Genomic DNA, 16,261 nt, shown 5'->3' with positions numbered 1-16,261 from the left:
TAGTCGTACTGACCTACCAACAAACATGACGGAAGTATATACACTCATCAAACAGAAAGGAATGCCAGAACACATTACAAAATCTAGTCAAATCAAATTCTCGGTGAACACTAAATTGACGGAACGACCTGCTACAACCATACGTCCTGTTTGTAGGCCTGATTCATGTGGTAAACGAGGATTACCAGGACTACCATGCTCAAATGGAAAGTGTACAGACACATTAAAAAGTAAATGCTATTGTGATATATTATGTGCAATCTTTGGTGATTGCTGTTCAGACACTGTATACGTCATCCCCAGGCAAACATTACAGATGATGATTTATCATCGCTTTAACTGGAAAAGTTGGTTCCGTAATAATGAAAATTTTGATTTGATATCTATATACATAAAATGGAGTACATGTATACCTATACGTAACGGAACAAACGTTTTAGCAATACGTGTAATATCCAAATGTCCTTACAGTGCACTTGCATCCAATATTTCTGTCTCAGATTATCAGCTGTTTCCACTATGTGGCTATTCTCTCCATCTTCCTTTCGTGTCTCTGAAAAAGCATGTAAACGTAGAGGATAAGAAAATTCAGATTGTTTTCAAAAATAAGTACTGTGCTCATTGCCATGGTTTCACCGACCGGCAAGTGGTACCCTGGACGACAACTTTAGGACACCGTTTAAGTAAGCGTTACTATTTTCCGCCTTTATTACCAGGTATGATAAGGAAATGTGACGTTACTGCTTATGTTGGAACTAAATTCTCTGAATGTCAACACGATACTTACAATTTTAGTTTAAAAACGCTATGCAGTTTGAACATTTTTCCAGCTCTCATTGACTTCAACGGAAGAATTGTGAACACTTCTCAGTTGATTCATTTCAATGAAACGCAGAAATCGGAAGAGTGTGAAACCCTTTATTTTGAATATAGTGAACCCCATCACAGTATGTTTGGTCCCTCCCTGCCACAAGAGAACGGACTTGTGTTAGACTCACTTTTCAGCTTTTACAATTATCCTCACGTAGATACTGTTACAAAACACACATCAATACAAAGTTCTCTGAATCATTATCACATAGAATATCCTATCGATAAGTGTCCGCTTGGATTTTATAAAACAGGTAACACATGTAGTAAAGAACCTGTCTCGAAGAACAGTACATCCGGGTTTGGTATCATATTGAAAGTAAAAACACTCTCACATTCCCAGCACATGTCATGTGATTCAATCATCACTGAGATGTTGAATATTTCTTTCATTAACTGTACAGCGGAAACTGACAAAACTGAAAATATTTTAAGATTAAATTTAAAGGATCAGAATAGACTTATTCGCGTGATTGATGTTGCTAACGAAATATTCCTAAATACCAATGCTGAAATCAAAATAAGCGACACTTTTAAGACAAAAGTATCAGATTGCCATACATACGTCATGCTGAATAAAGTACGCTTGAAGGACATTAATAATAGTCTTTTCGTAACTAGTAACAGAAGTTCTGATCTGATACCATTTCCGTTTTCACACTTTATTTTGCATATTGATATCAACAAAAATGCTTCAAATATGACACTGTCATATTGTTCTGCTGAACCACCACCAGCGCTGAATTGTTCTAACGTACAAGCGTTTTCTCTTTCTCAGCATACAGCTCACAATGACACAATTCGTCTTCATAGATTTAATGAAAGTGAACACGAGAATTTTAACCAATACACAATACAGAACCATACCCTTTTGGTTTGTATAGAAAGCAGTCGTTACCAATATGACTATGCTTATCTAGCATCATACATAAGTAACATATGCATGTCTTTTTCAATCATATTTCTTATCCTTTTGATATATTACCATTTTGTTATCCCACGACTGCTGAACCTACACGGAAAGATTGTGGTATGCTTCGCAATTTCATTAAGTACTGCTCAACTCACTGATGTGATAACCGCGTTAATGCATATTGATAAAGACTATACATTACGTATCGTACTTTTTCCTTATATATGTCAGGTTCTAGGTGTACTTCATCACTATTCGTGGATTTGTGCGTTTGTTTGGAGTGCCGTTATGTCCTACGATATATGTCGTAGGTTCAGTGTGTGTTCTTCATTACATCAACAGATGGATCCGGACAAAGGACAAAGTCGCTTTAAGAAATACCTCCTAGTTGCAGTTTTGTTACCATTTGTGATAGTATCAACGGCGTACATAATTGGTAAGCTCTCAAATGATTTTTATCTAGGCTATGGAGACAATTTACAATGCACAGTATACACATTTGAAGGCAAGCTATATGCTTTTGACATTCCGTTATTGGTAATATATGTATTCAGCATCGTATGTTTTGTCATAACACTGCATGGAATGGAATATGCAAGACGGATGGGAAAACATTTATGTTATACTCAAAAACGGTACAAACGACACTGTTTAGCATACGCTAAGATAACTTTGATGGTTGGTGTCACGTGGTTGATTGCAGTAATGGCTGTTTTTACCGGATCGCTTTTGATTGGCTTTTTCAGCTTGTTCGTTAACGGCTTACAAGGAATGTTCGTGTTTATAGGGTTTATATTAAATGTTCAAGTAAGGAAGGTGATTTTGGCCAGATATCGTTGTCACTGCGCCATGCCGACGCAGAGCAACAACTACGCCTTATATAGTACCCAGATATCGTCACAGTGATTTGTCACTCCCATTTGGTATCGATGCAATTTGAAATCGCATCTCGCGCTAATTGTTGCAGCTTATCTGCTGTATATATGTATAACGGCAGCTATGAACATGATAATCCAGCTATTAAAATGTACATCACATGATTCTTTGTGTTGTCTTTTCTTTAAACAATTTTATTTATTTATCTATTTACTTATATATATTTCTATCTTTTGTTGTTCCTGTGAGTTCCGTCCGTTCATTTTGAGAAGAACGTTTAACAATTTCCGCTCATTCAAAGTGATAAACGCAAGTGATCATTTAATCAATTACCTGCCTGATTTTTCAGGAGACAAGAATAGCATTGTAACACTCTGAATTCAAGAAGGCAAATAACGAAATATGAATCTTGTGTAATTCGAAATATCGATGATCTATTCTAAATACATGTCCCATCCATTTTACCGTTGCACACTTTCATAAATGACCTTCTGCTAAATGTGTGTCGGTGCAGTTGTCTTTATGTGTTGTCTCCAAATGTAGACTGAAGCGATCGCACTGTTAACAAAAAATTACTACTTTTTCAAATTCACTTCCAGATTTATGGGTAACAACAATAAAAAGGATTGATTTATGCATTCATTTTCAAAATAATCTTCTCTTCTTCTCCTGCCTTGTCGTAACTCCGTATTTGATGCGATAATCCAGGGCTTGTAACAATTCTCCCGATCTTCCTGTTATTATTGACTGCTGATGGACAAACAATACATGTTTTTAGCAGATTGTTGAAAGACCAGAAGATAAATAATTTAGTTTTCTTTCTTTTCCTCAATATCTATTACGATATTGAAATTTGATATCCCATATCCTCTCTGCCAACATTATTACTTGATTTCCATCTTAACGTGCTTAGCTCCTCTCATCATTTCAGATGAAGTGTTTTTTTCCTTTAAAAAACACCTATCGGATTATTTCTTGAAAACGTTGTAAACTTTCAGCATGATGTGTCTTTTTAATGCAGTTTGATATCTTATGATTAATTTTGTAAAATGTGTTTTTGTTCTTAACCGTAAACTGTTTATCATTAATCTTGTGATATATATTTAAATTTCTGATTTTATTCAGGATTTTGTGTTATATATGAAATGTCGAAAGACATTGTGAACTATATTATAAAAAACGCTCATACAATTACAGACAGCATGAATGTCAATATGTTTGTCTAATAAACAACGTTAGACGGAATTCACAGATGAAATTATTTCTCTTTAGAGAATAGATACGATTAATAATAAATTGATCTGTACAAAATTACTAGGATTAATTCTTGGAGTATAATTGATTTTACATAATAAGTTCATGTCTTACACAGGGCTATAAGACTGCGGCCATTTCCATTTAATCAGTGTCTGAGTTCGTTAGATATTATATGTGTGCTTCATCAATATTGACAATTGTACAGACGTGGTTATGCAAACAAAGTAATCACCCATTATCGCGACAAGTAAATGTATATAACATCACTAGGGCAACTGTACTGCAAGGATGAAAGACCATATGGATTGGTTTCTGTTAGTGCTTTTCAAGTTTGTTTTGAGTGGTATGTAAACATTTCTTTATGTGTTATTATCTAAACATGTATTACACGTAGAGAACTGTATATAGTTTTCTATGCTTTTATTGTTACTAAATATCCTTAAATTGTTTGTTTATGGTTAATAACGATTAAGATGCCAAGGTTACTTTATAGTTTTTCATTTTCATTTTCAATAGATTTTGATAAAAGTAATGAACCGAATGTCATTTTTATAATTAATGATAAACTAAACCGAATAGAAAATAAAGTGGTCATCTCACTACTCTTTTTTGTAAATCCTGTTCAAATACTCAATTTATTCAATCATATGGCAAGGGTCCACTTAATTATCAGTTTATATTCGTATATTTTTTACTCTGGATTGTGATTTCTATAACTCGCCTTCTAGAACACACTATGCCTGCAGCATCACTGGCGAGTTGTACGATTAAATGTAGGCTAATCGAATTTGAAAATAAATCAATTTGAGAATTGAGAAAATTTTATGCAATTTTTACTAAATTACTAGTTTGTCGGTTGGGTCTGTTGTTGTATACCTTGTTCTCGTTTGAGAACATGATATTACTTACTTGGATTGACCAAAGTTTACATGTGTCGTCGATGAAGCAGAAGACACTTACTCTTCTGGAACACCTGGACCTATTCTCCTTGTACCTTTTCAGGACTCTCCGTGTAAATCTTTCTTTTGTTCATACTTTGCACTAGTTTTATGGAATATGAGTTTGAATTATGATTACGTTGTCATGCCAGTACTTTCTTGATAATCTGAAAGCAAGCATTCTGAATCATTGCCTCAAATGAGATTTGATTACAGATCGTAAGCCCACGACTGGGGCAGTGCGACCTGAAACATATATTGGTGACATATAATATAAGTCCAACTAATCATTCTGCATTTAATATATCCATGAATATTGAAAGATACTACTAAAGTGCAGAATGATTTGCGTTTGTTTTTTAAAGGTAAATTCACACAGCAGACAATTACCACTGAAGATAATGATACATTGAACATCGAAATGACTCCACCACCAAAATTTGTACTGCCAAATGTAACCAGCGATAACGATACACGCTACACAGCTGATCAGACGAAAGAGAAAAGGGAGGCAATCAACACTTAAACACATTTCTATCAGATCCGGTTGGATTTTACCGGTCATCTTCGTCATCTCCTTTCTCAGATGATAACATCGTTTTTTTTTCTTTTTTTTTGTAAGAAGCGAATGTCACGAACTATATCTAAGTCAGCAGACATTCCCTGTACGTCTGATTAAAACTTGTCCTAATAGTACAACTATTCAGGTGGATTGGATCCTTGATTGTACAGATCCGTTTGCAGACTTTCCTGTGACGAGCAAATTGAGTAATGATATTCAGGTTGTATATAAAAACAAACACTGTGCATTTTGTAATGGTGTGAAGGAACATGAACTGTTACATTGGAATATACAAGCACTTTGTCCTGGTGGTTTTGTTTCCGATAATGGGGATGTTACAATTCAGGATGGATGTACGTTGTTTTATGAACCTCCCAATATGTCTCCAAAACCAATAAACTGTCTTCCACAGAATATACATCCAAGTCCTATCCTACAGCCAAATCCTCTCTCTCATTTTATATATGTAGGAGATATATAGCACCGTTTGAGGTCAACGACGAAGATTTTCGGAATCCTCATTGTATAGACTTGGTCTGGCAAACGAGCCATGCTTAATGTATTATATCCTTGCCAACTGCGTTATTTATGATAACTAACCCAGTTGAACTCATATTCAATTCTGACATAAATAATGGAGTTTGGCAGCTGTATCAGTCAAAATACAATAAATGTCGATCAGGAATGAAAATACTGGGGATCTGTCAAATTCCTGTTAATATCTTTTATTTGACAAATATCACCTTACCGATGGTATCAAACGAAGGTAACTCAAACAGAATTTTGCTTTATTTTCGTTCAAAAATTGTTGATGTGAAAAACATTTCGATGAAAGAAGTACAAAGGATATGGGAAAGAAAGCTATCTACCTTGGACGTCGATGTTGTACCTGTTACAAAAAACCAGGATTTGGCATTACGTAGTGCTGATTTCATACTGCGTGTTCGAGGTGAACATCCCACATTTTTCCGTATCCTCCTACATTTTCTTCAGTATCACCGTGAATCATGGATAGACATCCAAATGATCAATTATCAATATGAAAGATCGCTCCGATGCGAAGAGAACTCAAATCTTGTCAAAAGCACCATCGCCATATTTGATACAAGTGGATTTTTCATTCACATAAATGATATTTTCATGTCAGTTAAATTATAATATTCTAGATTTAAGATCACCATTGATAATTCAGAAATTCGGATTATTAGAGAAATATTTGTATGTAAGGAAGTCCTGCCAACTTAACTTGTAAATATATGATGTTTGACAACCAAAGTTATTATGTTAAAAACGCAACAATTTTTCTTTATACAGATAAGGTTAAAGGTCGGGGTCAGGAATTAAACACAGATTATGAAATCCATAACGGCATATTGTATGTATGCACAGACACTGACATTATTAGTTATTCTATATTTGATATTCTAAACATATTATTATTTTAGCTGTATGCCTGTCTATAGTTTCTCTGTTTGTTTTATTAGTTCTTCATTGTGTTCATCCAAGTCTTCTCAATCTTCCGGGTAAAATCATGTTTTCTTTTGCTCTTACTTTGATGCTGTCATTGATTCTTTTTGCCACTATGAGCATATCAAACAAAACGGAATTATCATGCAAAGTGGTTGCAATTATTTCGCACTATATGTTTCTATGTGTTTTCCATTGGTCCGCCATTATGGCTTATGAGTTTGCTTGCAAGTTCGGATCCAATATGCCTCAAAAAAATCAGGAAAGTCACGCATATCGTTTCTACATGTACTCAGCCTTAGCATTTGGTGTTCCATTGCTGATAGTTATTGTCTGTGTTGTTATAGATCAAACAGACACGTTATTGCGTATAGGGTACGGCGCCAAAGACCTGACATGTTGGATACACGAATCTCTAGCCAGGATAATATTTGTCGTAGGTCCAATTGGAGTTTTACTTGCTTTTGAACTTGTATCCCTAATAATAGTTATTTATGGTATACAAACCGGTGAAGCCAACATATTAAAACGGTCCAATTCAAAACGGGGGAACAGCAAATGTCTTATCTATTCCAAGTTATTCTTTCTGCTGGGTCTCACATGGATTCTGACGTTTGTAACGCCATTAGCGAACAGTAGGGAACTTGACTATATATCTATGTTCTTGAACAGCATGCAAGGATTTTCTCTCTTTCTGGTTTTTGCGATAAACACTCGTTTTATAACTTTGCTGAAAAAGACATTCAAGTATAAGGTTACCTCGCCAGTCAATAGTTCAAATAACGTACACACGTTAGACCAAATATGAAAAAAAAACAGTTACAGAATTGGTAATCTTCTCTGAAACATTGAATATTTTCCATTCACTGTCTTTGATATTGTAGGTATTTGCTAATCTAACGTTATACGATTTAATAAGGACTCAAAGGATAGATTTTTGCATTGTATACACCTTGGAATCATAGCCTTGTGCACTACGTATATATACTATTACAAAACGGTTTTACTGGCGAATCAAACAGGATGTTATGCTGACACTTTTCAACATTAAAGTCACCCATTTTCACCCAAAAATGTGTTGCGTTGTCTATTGAACATCAACGTCGATTAAGTCTGATATTTGTATATGAGTTTATATCACCCATATAATATTTCATTGCTTTAAATCACATATGAACACAAACATGGTGACGAGTTTACTTTCGATTTACCTCTTGACAATACAATCTGCCATCACCAAACTAAACATTTGTTTACTTCGGCCAACACATGGCTTTCATACATTTCTCTGAAACAAAATATCAGCATGTTAAAATTAATAGATTCATACCAACGAAAATAAGAAAATTTCTAGTTGTTTACATATCAACGTCGATAAAACAAAAGTGTATCATTTCTATCTAAAAAATCTACAATCGTGTCTAACTTCCGGTTTTAATGAGGAAATGTACTAATCAACACACTCGAAACTAACTTTCATTTTGTTCAAATTAATTTGTTGAACGGGTGTTGCTACTTTCTCTGTACCGAAAAAAGAGTTGTCCTATGCTCGTGTGACGTGAAACAGAAAATGGAACTCATCAAAGGTTAAGGACTCATGGAACCGTTTATGAAAGCATTCTAAAGAACATATCCAAATTCACATCGCACAAGGGAATAGAGACTACCCAATGAGATAGTAATGACGAAAATACGACTTGCCTATAATTTCCATAAACATGCATCTTTTGAAACCCTGTGATTTGTGTGAAGTAGCCTGTTGTAGACGTCTTGTACTTGGCAAGGTGGTTCCCCCCCACCCCCACCCCAACCCCCACCCCCCATCCCCCTTTTTTCGATTAGCTCATAGATAACATTTCATGAAACGCACAGCTCTCTTTATTAGAGAATGAATGCATTCATTTTCATTGCTAAATTTTACTTGGCGGATGTAATCAATGCAGCAGAAAACGCTTTTTCTTCCGGAACACTTCCTTGTACTTTTGGTCATATTTTGCCTTAGATTTTCTTAATTTGCATTATTACTGTGTTATCATTTTAGGTATATTTTCCTATTGTTTTATATCAAACATATGAATTAATTATATTTGATTACACAGAGTGGAAAATCAAACGTTGTCGAGGTACGTTTATAGATTATATTCAAGAGTAGCAAAAATTATTATTATTGATTTCAAGCAGTTTTTTGGAAGGTTGTTGACAATTAGCGTAGAGATGTGATTTCATCAATTTCACAACCCTATATGGCTTAGAACATTGAAATCGTGTTCCATATTACAAAGTAAAATATTAATATCAATACAGAGGGAGTGTTAATACTTTAATTAAGTTAATGATAGTCTCTTGACATGCTTGACATCCCAATGGATTAACATGTAAAGTATTCCACATTTGCAATAATAAGCGCATGGTAAAAAGCCAGATTATATTGAGAATAATATGTGCTAGGATTGTTAATGAAGAGCACAAAAGAATGTATTTGATTGTTTTCTAACTACAAAAGAACCAATAATACAATTATCAATGATATTTCCTCAGGGACGAATAATTGTGTGTTAGTGAATGATTTCACTTAGCGTCAGTACCTTATTTCTCTTCAAGTAAATGTGTACTCAAATGATTCCATAATGGAAGACCATTAACAAAAAAGCCCCTGTCCATTAGGGTAAAAACATTAAATATATCGAGGATAGAAATTGGCAATGAACACGTGATTGTATTAATAATCTGTAGTTCGCTTAACATTCATATCCGCTATGATGTGTCAATAGAGCTTCATTATAAGTGGAGACTGAACGGAAACATCAGGATGCCTACCTTCATCGTTAAAGCCTTGACTATTTCTCTACTCTGTCTACTTTTGAAAGGTAAGACGGATAAAAATGTTCATTGCACAGGCTCCGAATTATCATCATGTGTATATAGTTGTTGTATACAACAATGGCACATTTGATTACATTTTAGTAAAAAAAATCTGTTTCGCTTATTTTTGCGTGAGTCTTCATCTCATGAATACAAAGTTGAACAATTGTATGCTGTCTAAGTATTAAATTTAATGGTATAAATACATATGTATATGTCCCTATAATTGTTCAACATAAATATCTAGAATCTAATGTAAAGCGTTTTGAATAGGAGAAATTATTAGTATCCGTTTACTCCATTCTGTTATTTTATTGTATTTTAGTGACATCACTGCAACGTCGATGTTGCCAATTCATATTGATATCATCAATTCATTAAAAATTGGTTTGCGGTGGTCGCGTTGTTAAGGAATTACTAGCATTCCTCTACTACCAAACATTGGCACGATCTAAAATGAACATGGCTGTTAATAGGGCGTACAGCAACAAAAAGCAAACCAATTACTAATTCGTTAAAGCGATATCACCGAGTCGTTTTAGTGATATCACTAAATGAATAGGCTATATCAACAAAATGGACAGGACATAATTATGACCAATTAAAATGAATTGGTGATGTAGTGATGTCTCAATAACGAATCATTTCGACATTCTGTAACGTTTTCCAATGACTCTCGAACAAGTGAAGATTATGATGATAATAACGAATTCAAACTAAACAGAGGATATCATCATAATGATTTGGTGATGTCACTATTACAATGATGTGGAACAATTATACAGAAGCGCATCAAGTGAATAGCACAGTTCACGGAGCCTTAACTAGAAAATTATTTGAGTTAGACGTTGGCAGTCTGAATCCGAATAGTGTTGATATTATCAATCAATCTGGTTATCCTACTTAAACTTTTTTCCCCAAATTCGCCTTCTCAGATACAGATCTTAAATTTCTTTGAAGTTTTATGGAGATAATCTAGAATATTATTTAATAATTTCTTAATTTGATGAAACAAAATATGTATTTAACAACGTGCCGCCATTGATTGGAATAAGTATAACTAAGCACAAAACTGGCGAGTCTCATACGAAATACATAGCTAACTTCAACGTGGATTTAATTGCAGTTTCAAGTACGATTTTATCCACATTTATCAAGTCAGGATGGCCGAGCGGTCTAAGGCGATGCGTTCAGGTCGCAGTCGGGTCTTCCCGGCGTGGGTTCGAATCTCACTTCTGACATACAGTTTTTTCATCGTTAACATTCACCTCACTTAACATTACTTCGTACCGGTAAAAAGATTTTTTCTAATATATACCTCCACTGGACGGTTGCTTAACATATAGTGTTATAATTGATAACTAATTGAAGGATTCTATAATCTTAAAATTTCTTATTAGACTTCTAAGCAATTTCTAACATACAAAATTCTCTTTATAATAAAGAAACCAGATGTGTCAGTGTGACATGAAAACCCTCCCTGGTAACCAATGAAAATGTCCTTGTCATATATTATTTGAATAGTTGTACCCATACCTTTATCAATATGTGTTGGTGATTAGTTGAAGCAAGGCTCACATCTACACAATGAGCTTAATATGAAATCTTTTTTACTTTATTTTGAGTCGAAGTCCAACAATGTCATGAATAAGCCAGAGGACATTACGAAAGGCCGCAATCCCATAAGCAGTTTTTGCAAATGATTGTGAAATAAGATCGGGAGTTTTGCCTGTTGATAGCAAAGAATATGAAGTAGAACCGGAGTTGTGTCTGTTGAGTTTGTGGTTAAGAATCTTAAGTGAAATTGAAGACATAACTTTAGATTCTATGGCAAATAGTTCTAAAAGAATTTTGCCGATTTCAGCTTAAACATACATCGGTAGAGATCGTGATATCAAATTTATACCCTGATTGCATGATCTAGGGTTAATAATCTGAAAAGAAATATCAAATAAAAATTATATACAACAGAGAAAACAATACCATAAGTTACTAATCAAGATCATGTTGGACACACAAAATGACAGATATCTAAAACCAGAATAATAAATTGTCAAATATTGCTGCTGGTTTGCCATCTTTCATAAACTTCCACTTTAGATCGATAAGGCTCTGACGTTTGCTTATTTCCTTATCTACCAAAATATACTGTTTCCGGGAGAATTTCTTAAAACATACCAAGATCAATGACCATTACTTTCCACACAAGCTTTTGACTGTAACGAATAATATGATGAGCTCATGTTTTTTTTTTTTTTTTTTCGCTTGATAACAACTGACATTTCAATATCTTTCTCCACTACAAAGTACACAGGAAAAAGCAAACGATGACGGGCAATGCCAGTTTTTAGGCCATTTCAATGCGGGAACAAATATGTATTCCCAAGCGGGAAATCGAACCCCGGCCGCCGCGGTGAGAGCGCGGAATCCTAACCACTAGACCACTTGGGACATGTATATTGAGACGACTTGACTGTTTGTGCTTCACGGTCTCGTAACAATTTGCAGCAGGAGCAATGATAACGGTTCTTCTAACGTTAGACATTGGAACTGTGTACACTGTTACCCTTGTGGTGGCTAAGGCGGATTGTTCGTCATCTATGTATGGGATGTGGAACAATTATACAGAAGCGAATCATGTGAATAGCACAGTTCGCGGAGCCTTAACTAGAAAATTATTTGAGTTAGACGTTGTCAGTCTGAATCCGAGTAGTGTTGATGTTATCGACCAGACTATAAAAAAAGAAAGGAGATTATCTTATCAAATCAAAAAATCTATTTTTATTCTATGGCTATTTAAATCATGTGAGTTACTGATGTAACATGTCATTAAATGCTTTCATTCTGAAAGATGTGTTTATTTCATAAATTTCCTGTTTGTAAAATGGCAAAGCACACAAATAATCATTTATAGGAGAACAGACGTGAAAATTATGGAGTTTTTTCTGTCAGTTCCGTTGTTTTATATACCTTGTTCTCGTTTCGGAACATAGCATTGCTTACTTGGATTTACCAAGATTTGCTTGGTGAGTATCGGCGATGAAGCAGAGAGCGCTTGCCCTTCCGGAGCACGATCCTTGTTTTCATGGTGTCGCCATGTAAATCTGTCTTTTTGTCCTTAATTTAAAGTAACTTCATCGTACTTGTGTTTGAATTATAATTCTGGAACACCTAGTCTTATTCTCCTTATATTACTGGTTTGGAATACCCGGGTCTTTTTTAAACAGCGCAATAACAAATCTTTGGAAGAAAAGCAATCACTAACAAATACTATAAGAAGATTATTATGTACTTCAATTAATAAAGATAAGAGTTACAGATATTCCGTGGAAAAATAGGTAGATTTATTTGTGTCATAAGTACAACATTCTATCAACACCGAATATTTGAGATATTTTTATTTATTCTAGTTGGCAGGAATGGTGCCGTAGAACTTAAATCAGATGAAAATCATCGGGCTGTGACAAATTCTGACATTGATGAGCCTGGAATACCCAGTTTGTCTGAAGGAATGAGTGGTCACAAATCTACAAAACTGTCAACTTTCATCTTTTTTAATTTAAACGTGACATGTCATTTGGACCAGTTGTGTTCCATGCCAAACAGAAATGATGTTACTTGTCGTTGTGATAATGAGTGTGTTCTATTTGGAGATTGTTGTGCGGACTGGTACACCCGAAATGTGTCAGGTAGCAATTCCGGTATACTGAATGCTATGGAAAACCCTTCTGACTGGTATACGGCAAATATGGATGACGCCAAATATGCTTCTATTTTGATCGGCTATATACGGAACAGCGAGTGTACATCAATTCAAAATGGATCGGACTTATTACAATTACGAGTCATTGCAAAGTGTCCAGAGGCATATAAGGATGAAGGTACAAAAGACGGATGCGAATCCGGTGCGTTACATCCTATAGAACACGTACCAGTATCTCTTCGTTTGCATGAATCTGTCCAAATTGTTTTTAAGAATAAGATGTGTGCTGTTTGTTATGGATATAAGGAAACAGAAGTGGTTCCTTGGACGGTGTATGCAAGGTGTCCTGACAACATGCCGTCTCAGGGTTCGGAGAATCTAAAGACTTCATTAAAGAGAGAATGCAAATTCTATGTCATTTCACCTTCCAATGTAGGTGAACTCAGAAAATGCCAACAAGTGGACTCCCCTCCGGAGTGTGATGGAAATAAAACAGCTTCACTTGCGACCGTTTGTAAATCCTACCTTTCGCCAGTTTTCCAAATGGCGTCCTTTATGAGAAATCCTCACTGTGCACACTGCCTCCTAGGCAATGACTCTCGATTAAGTTGTGAAATGGATACTGCTGGGCCGTTAATGCCCGAGTTTAGCCCAACTATTGGGCTGAATGTACTCTTTAATTTTAATCCTGATACTGGGTTTTGGTATTCTTCGGACGTAAGTAATTGCCCAGAAAGTCAGGTATGGTATCCGAATAAAGGAAAATGTCACTCGCTTCTCTGTCCTAAAAATTACATACCAAGTTATGGGAAGTGCATTGAAGACAAACATTCTTTCTTCAATGATACAAATAATATTCCCTTAGATGAAAAATCAATGACAGCATACAATGTTTCAATTGATATTACTGTCAGTGGAGGAGAAAAATACACAACTTCAATTCAGAATGTTTTACAGTTATTTATTGAAAACTTAGTTCAATCGGGAGTAAGAATAATTACAGACCTTCAATTGGAAGATATATTCCAAGAAATATCAGCAGATCACATTGAAGAAGTAATGGAATATCACATGATTGTCAACGCCAGCACAGCAGAAGCACTGGAGTCTGTGGTCTCACAAACGTTAAACATCGTACAACATTTTGAGTATCTTAATATTTCAGCCAAGTTAACCAACTTCGAGGAAAAGGAATCGTTACACTGTATCAATACAGACATCAAACAGTTTTTAGGATCGGGGATGGAATTTATAGGGGAAAATGATAATTTGTACATAAGACCACGCAAGACAAACATCACCATCGGTCTATATAGCACCCGATTCTCACTTTTGATGAACCAGGAAAATAAAAAGCCACACATAAAGTTCCTAGGGTTGTGCACAGAAGGGATATTACTTAATTGTACATTGCTATCATACAAAGAAAACGAGTATGAAATCAACAATTTTGTGGCTTTCATCAGCAACATAAACGAGGTTATCACTAACTTTGAATTAAAAAATGATATTTTGTATGTTTGTGACAACATAACTTTCCAGGGAATCTCAGAAGAGGCCGATGAAGCAATGCCCATTTTAACAATTATAATGTTCTCAATTTCAAGCACATCTCTAATCGCTTTGCTCATTTTACACTGTGCTTTTCCATCTCTTCAGACAGTTCACGGCAAAAATTTAATGTCATTTTCAACATCTCTTCTTACTGCCCAAACTCTATTTTTAATTGGGCCCTATATTCCAGGGATATTTTGTATTATAACTGCAATATTTCAACATTATTCTTGGCTGTGTTCCTTCATGTGGACAAGTGTCATGGCATTCGACTTGGCAAGAAAATTCAGCGCCAAAACAATGATGACATATACAACTAATAGCTTTCAATTCAAAAAATATTTCTGCGTGGCGCATGGACTACCGTTGCTACTGGTGACCAGCTGTGTGGTAGTTGACAACATCAGCATTAACGTGCCTGTGGAGTATGGTTCAGGTGGTGGTGGATATTGCTGGATTGGGAACCCTACTGTATCATTGTTTGTCTTTGGTTTGCCAGTTGCCCTATGTCTGCTCTTTAATCTGGTTTGCTTCGGTATATCTCTACATGGTATTCATGGAACAAAGCAAAGTGTAAAAACCGTGCGAAATAAAAACCAAGAAAGAAATTACTGTATCATATATACGAAGATATCACTGTTATTGGGAGGCACGTGGATCTTTGGTTTCCTATCTACAATCGTCAGAACAAAACTGATATTTTACATGAACATTTGTCTCAATGGACTGCAAGGTTTCTTTATCTTTTTAGGTTTTGTAATGAATGCAAGACTCATACGCATGGTTCGTCAAAAAAGACAGAGAACTTCTTCAACCATGTCACTACATACGAGTAAAATGACAGATATATCTCGTGCTTCATCAAAATTAAAAGAAAATCGTTACTAGGAACATTTTTTGTACAATCACATTAGGAAACAACGTATATATGCAGGTTAACAGATGTCCATCATTATCTTGAATTGCCTGCTCCAAACATACGAAGTGGAAATTTGGGCCAAATACCTGTTGTTGAAACATTCCAACAATAACGCTGTTGTGACGTTATTGCGGCATTATAAATACATGACGTCACTCAGCTGCCCGGAAAGTAAAAATGAAAAATATGAGCATAAAATCATGCTGTCCTCGGATAACCCTGTTGACTTTAAACTCCGTAAAATCAACAACGTAATAAAACTTGTTTTTATAAAAGACGTTGCCAAAAATATTTGTCACATATCAAAGAAAAGAAATCATAAAACATTTTCGGCATCACA

General features: G+C 35.1%; 1 protein-coding gene and 2 non-coding genes across 3 annotated transcripts; 2 read left to right on the top strand and 1 right to left on the bottom strand.

The window, feature by feature from the left end:
• Positions 1-25: 25 nt before the first annotated feature.
• Positions 26-15,890, top strand: LOC132562076 (uncharacterized). Its single transcript, XM_060226806.1, has 2 exons — positions 26-230; positions 13,156-15,890. Exons 1-2 carry the CDS (start codon positions 26-28, stop codon positions 15,888-15,890), a joined length of 2,940 nt encoding a protein of 979 aa, XP_060082789.1.
• On the top strand, positions 10,903-10,986 carry Trnal-cag (transfer RNA leucine (anticodon CAG)). Its single transcript has one exon. It is a non-coding gene; the product is annotated as a tRNA-Leu (tRNA).
• On the bottom strand, positions 12,125-12,196 carry Trnae-cuc (transfer RNA glutamic acid (anticodon CUC)). The gene has a single exon. It is a non-coding gene; the product is annotated as a tRNA-Glu (tRNA).
• Positions 15,891-16,261: the final 371 nt, after the last annotated feature.

This window comes from Ylistrum balloti, unplaced genomic scaffold (genome assembly GCF_031769215.1).
Source record: "Ylistrum balloti isolate Yb309-2 unplaced genomic scaffold, AGI_CSIRO_Ybal_v1 Utg371338, whole genome shotgun sequence".
Classification (NCBI taxonomy): Eukaryota; Metazoa; Mollusca; class Bivalvia; order Pectinida; family Pectinidae; genus Ylistrum; species Ylistrum balloti.
This window is presented reverse-complemented; position numbering and strand designations above follow the sequence as displayed.